At 41.6% G+C, this 12,859-nt stretch overlaps 1 protein-coding gene across 1 annotated transcript; it reads left to right on the forward strand.

The window, feature by feature from the left end:
- Window positions 1-4,379: 4,379 nt before the first annotated feature.
- On the forward strand, window positions 4,380-8,696 carry LOC124143602. The gene is made up of 4 exons (XM_048389642.1): window positions 4,380-5,039; window positions 5,999-6,077; window positions 7,166-7,348; window positions 8,187-8,696. The coding sequence occupies exons 1-4, from the start codon at window positions 4,746-4,748 to the stop codon at window positions 8,405-8,407; spliced, it is 777 nt and encodes a 258-aa protein (XP_048245599.1). The 5' UTR covers window positions 4,380-4,745; the 3' UTR covers window positions 8,408-8,696.
- Window positions 8,697-12,859: the final 4,163 nt, after the last annotated feature.

Here is a 12,859-nt window from a genome sequence, read left to right on the forward strand (position 1 = left end):
CTGACGTAATATTGATGGAAGCAGACCCTGCATGTAGCGCGGTTTAAAACATGGGTCGTGAGAATATCAAGGGTAAACTAAAGGTTTGTTTCACTCAGCACAAGTCTGTTGTCACAATGAGCATCCTCCGTATTCACCGACCCGTGACGATCCGGGGGTAGAATAGGTCTTCAGCAACCCATGCTTGTCGTAAAAGGCGACTAACGGGATCGGGTGGTCAGGCTCGCTGACTTGGTTGAAGCATGTCATCGATCCCAATAACGTGGATCGATGCTCGTGTCAATCACTGGATTGTCTGGTCCAGACGCGATTATTTACAGACCGCCGTCAAAGCGCTGGAATATTGCTGAGTGCGGCGTTAAACAACGAACAAATATTTAGACAATAACAAAAGAAATACTTGTATCATAGGTGTACATATCGAGTGCGTTATTTCCTAGTGTTAATTCAAACTCCATTGTAGTTCAATAGCATTTCTGCTCTATTTCACAGTCAAATAGTTCAAGTCGATATTTTCGTATTTGGCCATTACGAGTTATGGCCCTTCTATGCACCTTCTATTCACCAATCAGATTCCATCTATCATGTCACTTGCAATTAGCTTCAAACAAAATGACGGTGCCCAGTCAAGACGATCTGCACGATACTCAAGGTCTTTATTGTAATACAACGGGTCTTACCCCACAAAGTGCATCAGATCATGTGAGCACCTCGGTTAAAAGCATGAAAGAATTTGCAAAATATCTGTCAACGCCCAGTTGGCGGTACACATGCTTTGCAAATCCTGCAGTCGACCAAAATCTGCACGTTGAAATCCATGTTGTTTACGAACCGTATGTCTAGTTCGTTACGCTATTTTGATTGGACTATGCATAGACTCGTTTGTCCAGCCAAAATGTAACTCCATAATTGCAGCCTAGTTCGGCAAGGGTGGAAACTGGACTTTCATAGTCAGTTAATTCCCCTGCCTCGGGAAGATACAGAAAACGAAGATGCACAAACCTGTTACGATACATTTTCGCACTCCAAAGTTAAATTTTTATTTCACTGTCTCCCGATCTGAATGAATGACACAAGATGATGGGATCTGAGCATAGAAATTCACAATGATTGTATACGATGTGGCAATTCCCCTTTCATATCTAGATTTCTCAATTGCTTATGTACTTTAGATCATTTAAATATTATTCATATTTAAGACACGTTTTGCTTAGAATTACGCTCTATAAGGACAACCGTTCTTAGCATAGACCAAACAATTCAACGACGTTATTTCCCTAAACAGTTATGTTCCTCTGAGACAGATATAGACACAGTGGGTCCATTTGTACCTGGACCCTAAGCTTACCGGGCGAACCAACAGTTGAACCAGTAAAATAAAATGAACCCTTCTCATGAAGTGACTCCCTCTCACCTTGTTAAACTCCTGATTTTTAGTGATCCATTCATATAATTCTTCACCGCTGTTTTGCCCTTCACCACTCCTGGAGCCTGATAATCGAGACTGGTTATTCTCTGGCATTGACGATTTATATTCACAAATACATTTGTAATGCTTAATGATGTTAGGTTACAGATAACAAAAATAATTCTCGGGCACTTTTGAAAACAAAAGTACTGTGGTAGGAACACTGTCGTTCACCAAGAATACCAACAAACGCGACCCGATAGGTCCGGGGTAGAATAGGTCTTCAGCAACCCATGCTTGCCGTAAAAGGCGACAATGCTTGTCGTAAGAGGCGACTAACGGGATCGGGTGATCAGGCTCTCTGACTTGGTTGATGCATGTCATCGTTCCCAATTGCGTGGATCGATGGTCATGATGTCAATCACTGGATCGTCTGGACTTGATTATTTACAGACCGCCGTTATAAGGCTGGAATACTGTTGAGGGCGGCGTTAAACAACAAACAAACAACGAACCAACCAACCAACAATCGCAATTGGGCGCACATTGAACTCCTTAATACAATGTCAGTTGTCAGGTATGGATAACATATGACCGGACCTTTTGAAAAATATTTTTTGTCAATAAACATTTCTGACGTAACTGATTTAAGGGGAGAAACGTTACCTACATCGTGTACGTGAAAGCAGAAATTCAAACAAACATGTATGTCCCATTCAAATTCCACCCCTAGCGTTCCATTCCACGAGTCACTAAATAATAACAATCAACAATGTCATGTAGTAAACTAGTGTAACATTCTGGCTACGATATAAAAACAACAGCTCCTTTTGATGAATAAAATAGTTGCGGTTTAGTGGGTTTTATTTAGTTAAATAGACTTGAACCCCTTGAGGGCCAACACATCTATAAAACTGTAGGCCCTGTGCAAATTGTACAGGCCGTAACTCTTCAAAGGAATTCATATTCTGCAAATTTGAATGCAATAAAAAAAACGTCAAACGCCAACTTTGCTGAAACATGTCAAATACAATCACACTGTTACCAAAACAGTGCTCCACATTCTGACATTAAGTACATAATGGAAATGTATTAAATAACAGTTACAGTAAACTACGGTTATAACGAACACGCTTATAACGAACTGACGGATATAACGAACTTACTTTTTGGTCCCGACTATTTGCTGTAGTTATGCTGTATATTTGCTTATAACGAACTACGGTTATAACGAACTAAAATTAGTAGTCCCTTTGAGTTCGTTATAACCGTACTTTACTGTACTCATTACTGAATAACAGGAATAACATTTTTGAATTCTGAATTTTAAATGGCACCACTCAGAGATCAGGAGTTTTAATTACCAGTAGAATACTTCGTTAAGGCTTGCAGCAATTTGAAAGGTCATCAAAATCAGAGTCTGCATCAAATCCGCCATCAGATTCACACTGAGCAGAACCATCATTCTGCTGTTCCTGTTCTCCGGCCACATTCACCAGCACAACGACATCATCACCAGCATCACTAGCTGCAACTGCATCACCACCCCCACCGAGAGAAACAGGCGCTTCTTCTTCTGTTCCGTCCTCGAGAAGTCTCGTGAGACTGTTTGCTGCATTCAAGTGAATTGCGGGAATAAGATAATCGGAGTATATCTGCTGAATGAATCAGCTTGGTCATGGTACTCCTTGACAGACGATGCCTGTAATCTGTTTTGGTCGACCCTTGGTGGAAGAATAGTGAGTGAGTAATGTTTTACGCCGCTTTTAGCAATATTCCAGCAATATCACGGCGGGGGACACCAGAAATGGGCTTCACACATTGTACCCATGTCGGGAATCGAACCCGGGTCTTCGGCGTGACGAGCGAACGCTTTAACCACTAGGCTACCCGACGCCCCCGGGGTAGAATAAGCCTTCAGCAACCCATGCGTGTAGAAGGCGACTAACGGGATCGGGTGGTCAGGCTCGCTGACTTGGTTGATGCATGTCATCGATCCCAATTGCGTGGACCGATGCTCATGATATTAATCACTGGATTGTCTGGTCCAGACTCGATTATTTACAGACCGCCGTCTTATAGCTGGAATATTGCTGAGTGCGGCGTAAAACAACAAACCAAAACCAAATCTTTAATATTCTTAAAATTGGACTAGGTTGCTAAGGTATTGCGCAGAAGAAAATATAGCCTTGCTTGAGTGCGGAGTTAAACAAACAAACAAACAAGCTTCTTTAGTAACGAGATACTTGATCACAGCTGCTCATAAATTTGGTAAATCCTGGATTCTGACCTCTGAAAGATATTCATTCATCAGGTTTATTTGGCCCATCTTTTGTCACACGCTCCGACAGCATCCATACTGATTTTAGAGATGTGATCAAAATTAATACCATGTGGTACACAATATGTTTGGCCATACAGTAAACTACGGTTATAACGAACTCAAAGGGACCACTAAATTTAGTTCGTTATAACCGTAGTTCGTTATAAGCATATATACAGCATATATACAGCAAATAGACGGGTCCAAAAAATAGTTCGTTGTATCCGTCAGTTCGTTATAAGCGTATTCGTTATAAACGTAGTTTAATGTATTTTATTTATTAAGTGACGAGGGTTCTTATTGTCAACACTAGATTAGTTATATGTTATTATATGACAAACATGTTAATTGTATACCATCTGTTGGTTGGTTGTTGGTTTCACACGAAGTTATTTTACGTACAGATTTTTGAGTTAAGAACTTGATTCAGTTTGGGAATCAACACGTAACACAAACATTTCAGAGCAATATCAAGAACTATCATCTCTAATCGGTACCGTGGGCTTTTACTGTTTGCAGCCCCATCGATCAGCAACATTTGCTGAAGTATTTTTAATTACTTTCAACGTCTTGTTCGATAATTTCTGTTTTGTCTCTCAAAAATAATCGAACTACAAATGATAAACAATTAATTATGACATACTGCCAATGAGCTACACAATAGTGGCAAGGCTTTACCATGACGATTATGGCTCTTAAGTATCTCCTTGGGCAATTGTTCATGGTCGATGGTAAACGTGTACCAAATGCATCTGAAGTGTATAATGAAGGCAAACGTATTTATTTTTGTCGACAAAACAATTGACTCAGATTTAAAAAATCCATAGTAAGCTTTTGTATAACGATGAAGAAATTATTGAACGCAGAAAGGATACATGCGGCTTCTCACAGCGCTTATTCCGCGTTACGCGCGCTGAAATATTATCCCGTTTAACCAGCACGGTCAGTTTGCCTAGTCGGATCCCTTGTGTGTGGGTGTTGTTCGGTTAGCTGAGTGTGGTTATATCGGTGACAATGCCAACACCATTTGTCGTTTCATTCTTGGCATTTCTGATACCATATTCGACAGCGGTCTGTCATTCTGCAAACCTTACTGGGAAAATAATAGGAGAAACTTCACGTTTTCAACAGATCCCCAAATCTGATCTGTATAGATGCGCCAGTGACTGTCTCCGTTTCAGCATTTGTAAGGCGTTTGACTTCGGACTCAGTGATAGAATCTGTTCCCTGTACATGGAATCTACCGACGAGATGTCCGTGGAAAACAATCCCGACTTCATATACGGCAATATTGGCCTGTGGCCGAAGGTAAGTGTTGATCAGTTTATTCAAGTGCTGTGCTGCCAAAAGCTACCGTTAAAGTCAGTATGTAGACTAAAATCTGGTCTCTGAAATGAACATATCGTACATAAAAAAACAGTTGTTCAGTTATCTTAATAAAAATATAATAAAAAGGAGCCCAGTGACTCTCTTCATTTTCCTGATACTGCAGTGATCTAGACTTGCCAAACATTATAGACTTGCATGGGCTGTATTTGATATATATTTGTATCAGGGTCTGTAAGACAGACTAGTCAGTATGTATTGTATGTAGTTGTAGTTTATACACAGACCCAAGAAACACCATAGCTGCCACGCCATGGCTATGTGCTGCTGATTTATGCTACATTGCATCTACTGACTACTGATTCATAGGTTGGTTGGTTTGTTGTTTAACACCGCACGCAGCAATATTCCAGCAAAATGTCGGCGGTCTGTAAATAATCGAGTCTGGACCAGACAATCCAGTGATTGACATCATCAGCATCGATCCACGCAATTGGGATACGATGACATGCATCAACCAAGTCAGCGAGCCTGACCACCCGATCCCGTTAGTCGCCTCTTACGACAAGCATAGTCGCCTTTTACGGCAAGCATGGGTTGCTGAAGACTTATTCTACCCCGAATCGTAACGAGTCTGATTCAAAGGTACGAGTTCCAGCTACGTGACTTTCATATAGAGTTCGATGCAGTCCAACTTTCACAATACCAGTATACGTAACGGGCAACACTGTTGGGGGGACATTTACCTGTTTATTTTGTTAGATGTTTAACGCCGCGTTCAGCAGTATGACGGCGGTCTGTAAATATTCAAGCCTGGAGGATTATCACCATGTGCATTGATCTACACAAATGGGATACGATGACATGAATTGGTTGCTGAGGGCCAATTCTAACCCGCTTCTTCACGGGTCCATCTTACCTGTTGTTGGGTCGTTTTTCAGACAGCAGGTGTGTGTGCGAACCATGTCTGTTCCAAGTTCCAACAGTGCCGCGTTCGAAGAAATGGACGTCCAAGCTGCGGTAAGTTGATGCCTTACTCAATGATTATCATATTTGCCGATAAATATCTATACCGAGACCCAGGCGTTTCAGGGATGTCGCAAATGTTTGTTTGTTTGTTTGTTTATTGTTTAACGCCGCACTCAGCAATATTCCAGCCATATGACGGCGGTCTGTAAATAATGAAGTCTGGACCAGACAATCCGGTGATTTACATCATGAGCATCGATGAGACGATTTGTTTGTTTGTTGTTTAACGCCGCACTCAGCAATATTCCAGCTATATGACGGCGGTCTGTAAAATAATCGAGTCTGGACCAGACAATCCAGTGATTGACAACATGAGCATCGATCCACGCAATTTGGATCGATGACATGTATCTACCAAGTCAGCGAGCCTGACCACCCGATCCCGTTAGTCGCCTCTTACAACAAGCATAGTCACCTTTTTTTACGGCAAGTATGGGTTGCTGAAGACCTATTCTACCCCGGAATCTTCACGGGGATCGATGAGACGAGGTGTAGAAATGGTATTATATGTCATTCCGCCTGACACACTAAGCACAATTGTCATCAAAATAAATGTATAATTATGTGAGCAAAATGGACGATTTTAATACGATACGGCCGTGGCTGTTCCATTAATATTTCTGTTTGCATTTCACACCATAGCAAAACTGCAAGCCATGATTCTAATATGATTTGAGGTTCACATAATACACATTTTTATTTTAAACACATTAAAAACGTTTAAGAAACAGGGAACTGTTGAGGTTTGTGTTTGAGATAATAACACATGAGAGACAATGTTCCTCTAATTTACCCGTGAAGATCCGGGCTAGAATAGGTCCTCAGCAACCCATGCTTGCCGTAAAAGGTGACTATGCTTGTCGTAATAGGCGACTAACGGGATCGGGTGGTCAGGCTCGCTGACTTGGTTGATGCATGTCATCGATCCCAATTGCGTGCATGGATGCTCATGATATTAACCACTGGATTGTCTGGTCCAGACTCGATTATTTACAGACCACCGTCATTTCGCTGTAATATTGCTGAGTGCGGCGTTAAACAACAAACCAACCAACCAATCCTCTAATTTATTCCGACAGATACCAGGGAAATGTGTACACTGCTGTCGCGAAGGCAATCAAAGTACTGTCTGGACTTGGTACAGGGTAACGTCAATAGTCTCGTGCAGGCTATCACTGTCTGTAGTGCCAGGGGAAAGCAACTCGCAATGCTGGACTCTGAGGGCAAGAATAATCTCTACAAAACGTATCTCAAGATACACGGTGAGTATTTGTATGCCTTAAGGTACGTCTTATGTGTGTTTAAAATCCGCAGTCAGCAATATTCCAGCAACATCACAGATGTAATACGGTAGTTTGATATTGATATCATGAGCGTCGATCCATGGGGGGCAGCCCGAAGTGATTTGGTTTGGTTTGTTGTTTTACGCCGCACTCAGCAATATTCCAGCTATATGACGGCGGTCTGTAAATAATCGAGTCTAGACCAGACAATCCAGTGATTGACATCATGAGAACGATCCCGTTAGTCGCCTTTTACGATAAGCATAGTCGCCTTAATACGTAATTCTATGAGAGGTAAATATTGCTTAGTACCGACCAGTAGTACTGAAGCCATGTCGCGGCGGCCTGTGTGTGATCGAGTCTTGACCTGACAAACCATTTGGTCGACATTAAGAGCAGCACTGTAGGAATGTGCTGCCAGGCAGTCTTCAAAGTGCCTGAGCCTGACTACCGATTCATTCAGTTGGTTGGTTGGTATGTTGTTTAACGCCGCACTCAGCAATATTCCACCTATATGACGGCGGTCTGTAAATAATCGAGTCTGGACAATCCACTGATTGGGATCGATGACATGCATCAACCAAGTCAGCGAGCCTGACCACCCGATCCCGTCAGTCGCTTCTTAGGACAACATAGTCGCCTTTCACGGCAAGCATGGATTCATTTAGTCATAACAAGAATAGGCTAAGTGGGACCTTGCCTTGAACCAGAATCCCTACAGATGTAAAGTAAATGAGTGTAGTCCGAAATCGGATTCAATTAATATTTTAATGGAGATTCGGAAAATATGGAAAACAATGCACTGATATATTTGCAGGAGATCCAACGATATCGGCGTATGTTCATGGCACGGATGAAGAGGTGGAGGGCAAATGGGTTTGGGGCAATGGCAAATTGTTTGAGTTCATAGACTGGAAGACGGATAAGCCAAACAACTTTGGAGGTATTGAACATTGTCTTGCTGCTGATGCTGACGGGTGGAATGACATCGGTTGTAACGATCGTTGTGGCTATACATTGTGCGAAATAACATATTGATAAGGGCATAAGGGATTATATTTCTGTTACATCTGAACCAGGCACTGAGAGCACGACCCGAGCCGTCGGGGAGTGATGGCGCAGATTGCAGCATGTGGCACGGTATATCATCTGAGGCGACTCCAACGAGTACAAGTGGCTTTAGTTTGGTTTGGTTTGGTTTGTTGTTTAACGCCGCACTCAGCAATATTCCAGCTATATGACGGAGGTATGTAAATAATCGAGTCTGGACCAGACAATCCGGTGATTAATATCATGAGCATCGATCCATCGATCCATTCAAGGACAATTTCACCAGCAATTTGTTTCATTATTGTTCGTAAAATGAATGGTAGATTCGAAATAAAGTAATAATAAAGAAATAAAGACATAAAAAACAGAGAATGATAATTCAAAACTGTAGATCTCACTTTATTAACTATTGCTGCAGATGTTGAAAATACAACAAACAATGAAATGCAAACCAACGTGTCCATTTTAAACCACAGCGAATTGCTGCGCCTTTGACAAGACATTGACAGATGTATCTGTTTCAAATTCACACTACGGAGTGAATCGGGCTCTCTGGAAAACTCTTATTGAGGTCAGTTGAATTGGAAACTATATGAAACATTGACACCGGCTGTTGTATGAACACAATAAAACACCCCGTCCGTTTTACTGATGACATCTGGGGGCACGGAGGCCCAGTCGTCTAAGGCGCCGCGATTCGCGGTGCAGAGTTGCGTCCCTTGGGCACGCCAGAAACCTATGATTGTGACTTCGAATCCCGGTTCGCCCCAATTATGTTTCTAGGTTTGTCAGCTCCATACCCGTGCTCGTGGGTTTCACCGAAGCGGTAAACGTTTGAGACATGCATCACTTCGGGCTTTCCTCCCACATTAAGCTGACACGCCGCGATATGACTGGAATACTGCTAAAAGCGGCGTTAAACCAATCTCACTACTACTACTACTGATGACATCTATTCCACATGTACTGGGGAAGATTCATTGAGAGGGGCCTGAAGTTAGCAGCAGGCTAGTTATTCGTTATTCGTTTTTCGAATAACGAAAAACAAACCAACACCGGGTTCGAGTTTCAATGTATATCACCACATTACTGTAGTTGTTTAATATACAGCCTTTGAATAACGAACCCGCTGCTAACTTCAGACCCCTCCCATAGAGTAGAGTGGCGTTTGGAATGTGGACAGTATCTCGTACTGTCCAGCCTATAGTACTTGCGCTTTGACCCCATTCTTTTAAACTGTGCACATGTTCTAAGCATCTCCTTTGCAGTACAGAACTTATGTAGTTTCAGTTTGCTTGGTCACAATTAAATGAGCATGGGTAATGTATATGTGTCTAATGCACTACTTATTTTTATTGAAAATGTATGTTTTCATCAGTTGGACGTGATGTTGGTTGGTTGGTTGGTTTGTTGTTTAACGCCGCATTTAGTAATATTCCAGCTATATGACGGCGGTCTGTCAATAATCGAGTCTGGACCAGACAATCAAGTGATTGATATCATGAGCATCGATCTACGCAATTGGGATCGATGACATGCTTCAACCAAGTCAGCGAGCCTGACCACCCGATCCCGTTAGTCGCCTTTAGTTATCTTGAAAATTGGAATTATAATGTTGTAAATTCAAGTTTCTATCTTGAAAATTCAAGTTCTTACCAGACAACAGTGCCAGCTCAAACCAGAAAGCGAAGCCTTAGGAAGTTCATTTGCTGAAGGGGCGGTCGGGTAGCCTACTGGTTAAAGCGTTCGCTCATCACGCCGAAGCCCCGGGTTCGATTCCCGACATGGGTTCAATGTGTGAAGCCCATTTCTGATGTCCCCCGCCGTGATATTGCTGGAATATTGCTAAGGCGGCGTAAAACCATACTCACTTACTCGCATTATAATGCTGCCTTGTTCAGTCTCAACTGTTCAAGTATCAAGCTGTACATAATGGAGCCCTGTAAGTTGTTTGCACCAACCCAACAGCGCTTGCATTGATCCTATACATTCCGTCCAGGCCTTTCTGAATATTAAACTGATGAGAATATATCTAATGGTGTACTTCTACACCCATTCGTGCAAGCAATACCTTTGTTTTTCTGTCATTGCCGTGCATTGACGTTTTCTGTTTACGTTATTGTTGAAAATATCATTGTAAACAACGCACTGTAAGAATGTGTACTGACGGGTAGGAGACAATACTCCCTATCAATGCTCAATATGAGCTTCAGCGCTTCGGGGAATTTTGTGATGCACTGTACAAATCTGAAACTACTTACACGTGTTTAGCTTTCATTGTTCACGGCTCCATTAAATATAACGTTGCTGATTAGACCTTCGATATTAACTCACACAATTTACAGTATCGAACAGACTGTTTTGTCTTATAAGCTTTAGTGGCTTTTGAACGGAGTTGCTCTGCGTGTTTGCTTGTCACTAAACGTGTTTAACAAGCAATCAGTATGCAAGCAAGGATTTACTTAAACTGAAGTGACGTCAGGGGCGTTAACTACACTCTTCGAAGTACAGTAAACTACGGTTATAACGAACTCAAAGGGCTACTTATTTTAGTTTGTTATAACCGTAGTTCGTTATAAGCATATATACAGCATAACTACAGCAATTAGTCGGGACCAAAAAAGTAAGTTCGTTATATCCGCCAGTTCGTTATAAGCGTGTTCGTTATAACCGTAGTTTACTGTACATAATTCATCGACGTCAGCATGTTACCCCAGAGTGAAGACCCGTGAAGATCCGGGGTAGAATAGGTCTTCAGCAACCCATGCTTGTCGAAAAAGGGGACCAAGTCAGCGAGGCTGACCACCCGATCCCGTTAGTTGCCTTTTACGGCAAGCATGGGTTGCTGAAGACCTATTCTACGCCGGAGCTTCACGGGTTTGGCGTCTGCATCAATCACAGTGTTTGGCGTCTGCATCAATCACTGTGGGCGGAGCTTATTTAGGGTTGCGCTATAAATAGCAAAGCACATGGTCATGTGTACATTCAATGCATTTGTGGTCAAAGTGTATCGTGGTATATATATTTACGGCAGAACAGCAGCAGTTTCAGTTAATGTAACAGTAACGATACATAAATACGAAATTGACGTTAATTACGTTAGTATTAGCGATAAGATTCTATCAGTTCAATCCGAAAATTACAGCTAGATTGATGTCGATTTGTTTGATTTTGGACATTAGCATTCAACAGTCAGATCTATACCACAGAATAATCAGATTATATTTATAAATCTTGTTTTGACCTACATTAGACATATGTAGATAATATGGTACTTACGATAAACGATAACACCAATACACAGATTCCAAGACAACTTTTATTATGGATTTCCTTTTCTTTCACAGAATTGTCACACACAAAACTGAGTTTGATCATTAGATCCACACTTGTCCCATGTAATTATTGTTCGGTGGATTTGGATACACTTCGCGCATATGTTTTAAAATACAATCTGGAATCGACCCGTGAAGATTCCGGGGTAGAATAGGCCTTCAGCAACCAATACTTGCCGTAAAAGGCGACTATGCTTGTCGTAAAAGGCGACTAACGGGATCGGTTGGTCAGGCTCGCTGACTTGGTTGATACATGTCATCGATCCCAATTGCGTGGATCGATGCTCATGATGTTAATCACTGGATTGTCTGGTCCAGACTCGACTATTTTACAGACCGCCGTCATATAGCTGGAATTTTGCTGAGTGCGGCGTTAAACAACAAACCAAGAGTTCTCAATATTGACATCTCATTGGCTGGACTTATGTTCCAGGAATATTGTTCGCCATGACGTTCAGAATGTCATTCTCACTTATATTAAAGCGTGTGGCAGTTTAACTAGTTTATAAATATCTAGGTACTTAGGAAACCTATATTCTGGGCAAGGTGTACATGGGCCTAGTTGCCCGAACACCTATAAAACTTTAAATGATCAATCAATCGACAGATGCTCGTCGTGGATGGAGAAAAAATGCAACTGAGAGAAACACTGTTACTTTGAGCTTTGAGATAAAAAATGTGTTCATGGGAGAAAGTTTTGTTTATTTGTTGGTTTGTTGTTTAACGCCGCACTCAGCAATATTCCAGCTATATGACAGCGGTCTGTAAATTATTGAGTCTGGACCAGACAATCCAGTGATTTACAGAATGTCATAATCAAACAAACAAACATTGGCCGTCTTGTCTTCTCGCCCAGTCTCAGCTGTTATCTGGCTGCAGTGACAAGCAGGATGTTTCTTTCATAGATACCATTATCTGTGAAATGTGAGTTAGTCATTTAAAAATTGTTTTCTTATTAAATGTCTCGCTCTTAATGTTGTAGAAATATCTAATAAAAACGCTGGAATTCGTCTTAAAAATGTCAACATGTCTTTTTTGTTTGAAGTTTTGATTAATGACAATACGAACACCTGGTGTCTTCACTCGAAGGGGTTAAGGTACTGTA

Source organism: Haliotis rufescens, unplaced genomic scaffold (assembly GCF_023055435.1).
Source record: "Haliotis rufescens isolate VD_foot unplaced genomic scaffold, xgHalRufe1.0.p SCAF_8, whole genome shotgun sequence".
Lineage (NCBI taxonomy): Eukaryota > Metazoa > Mollusca > Gastropoda > Lepetellida > Haliotidae > Haliotis > Haliotis rufescens.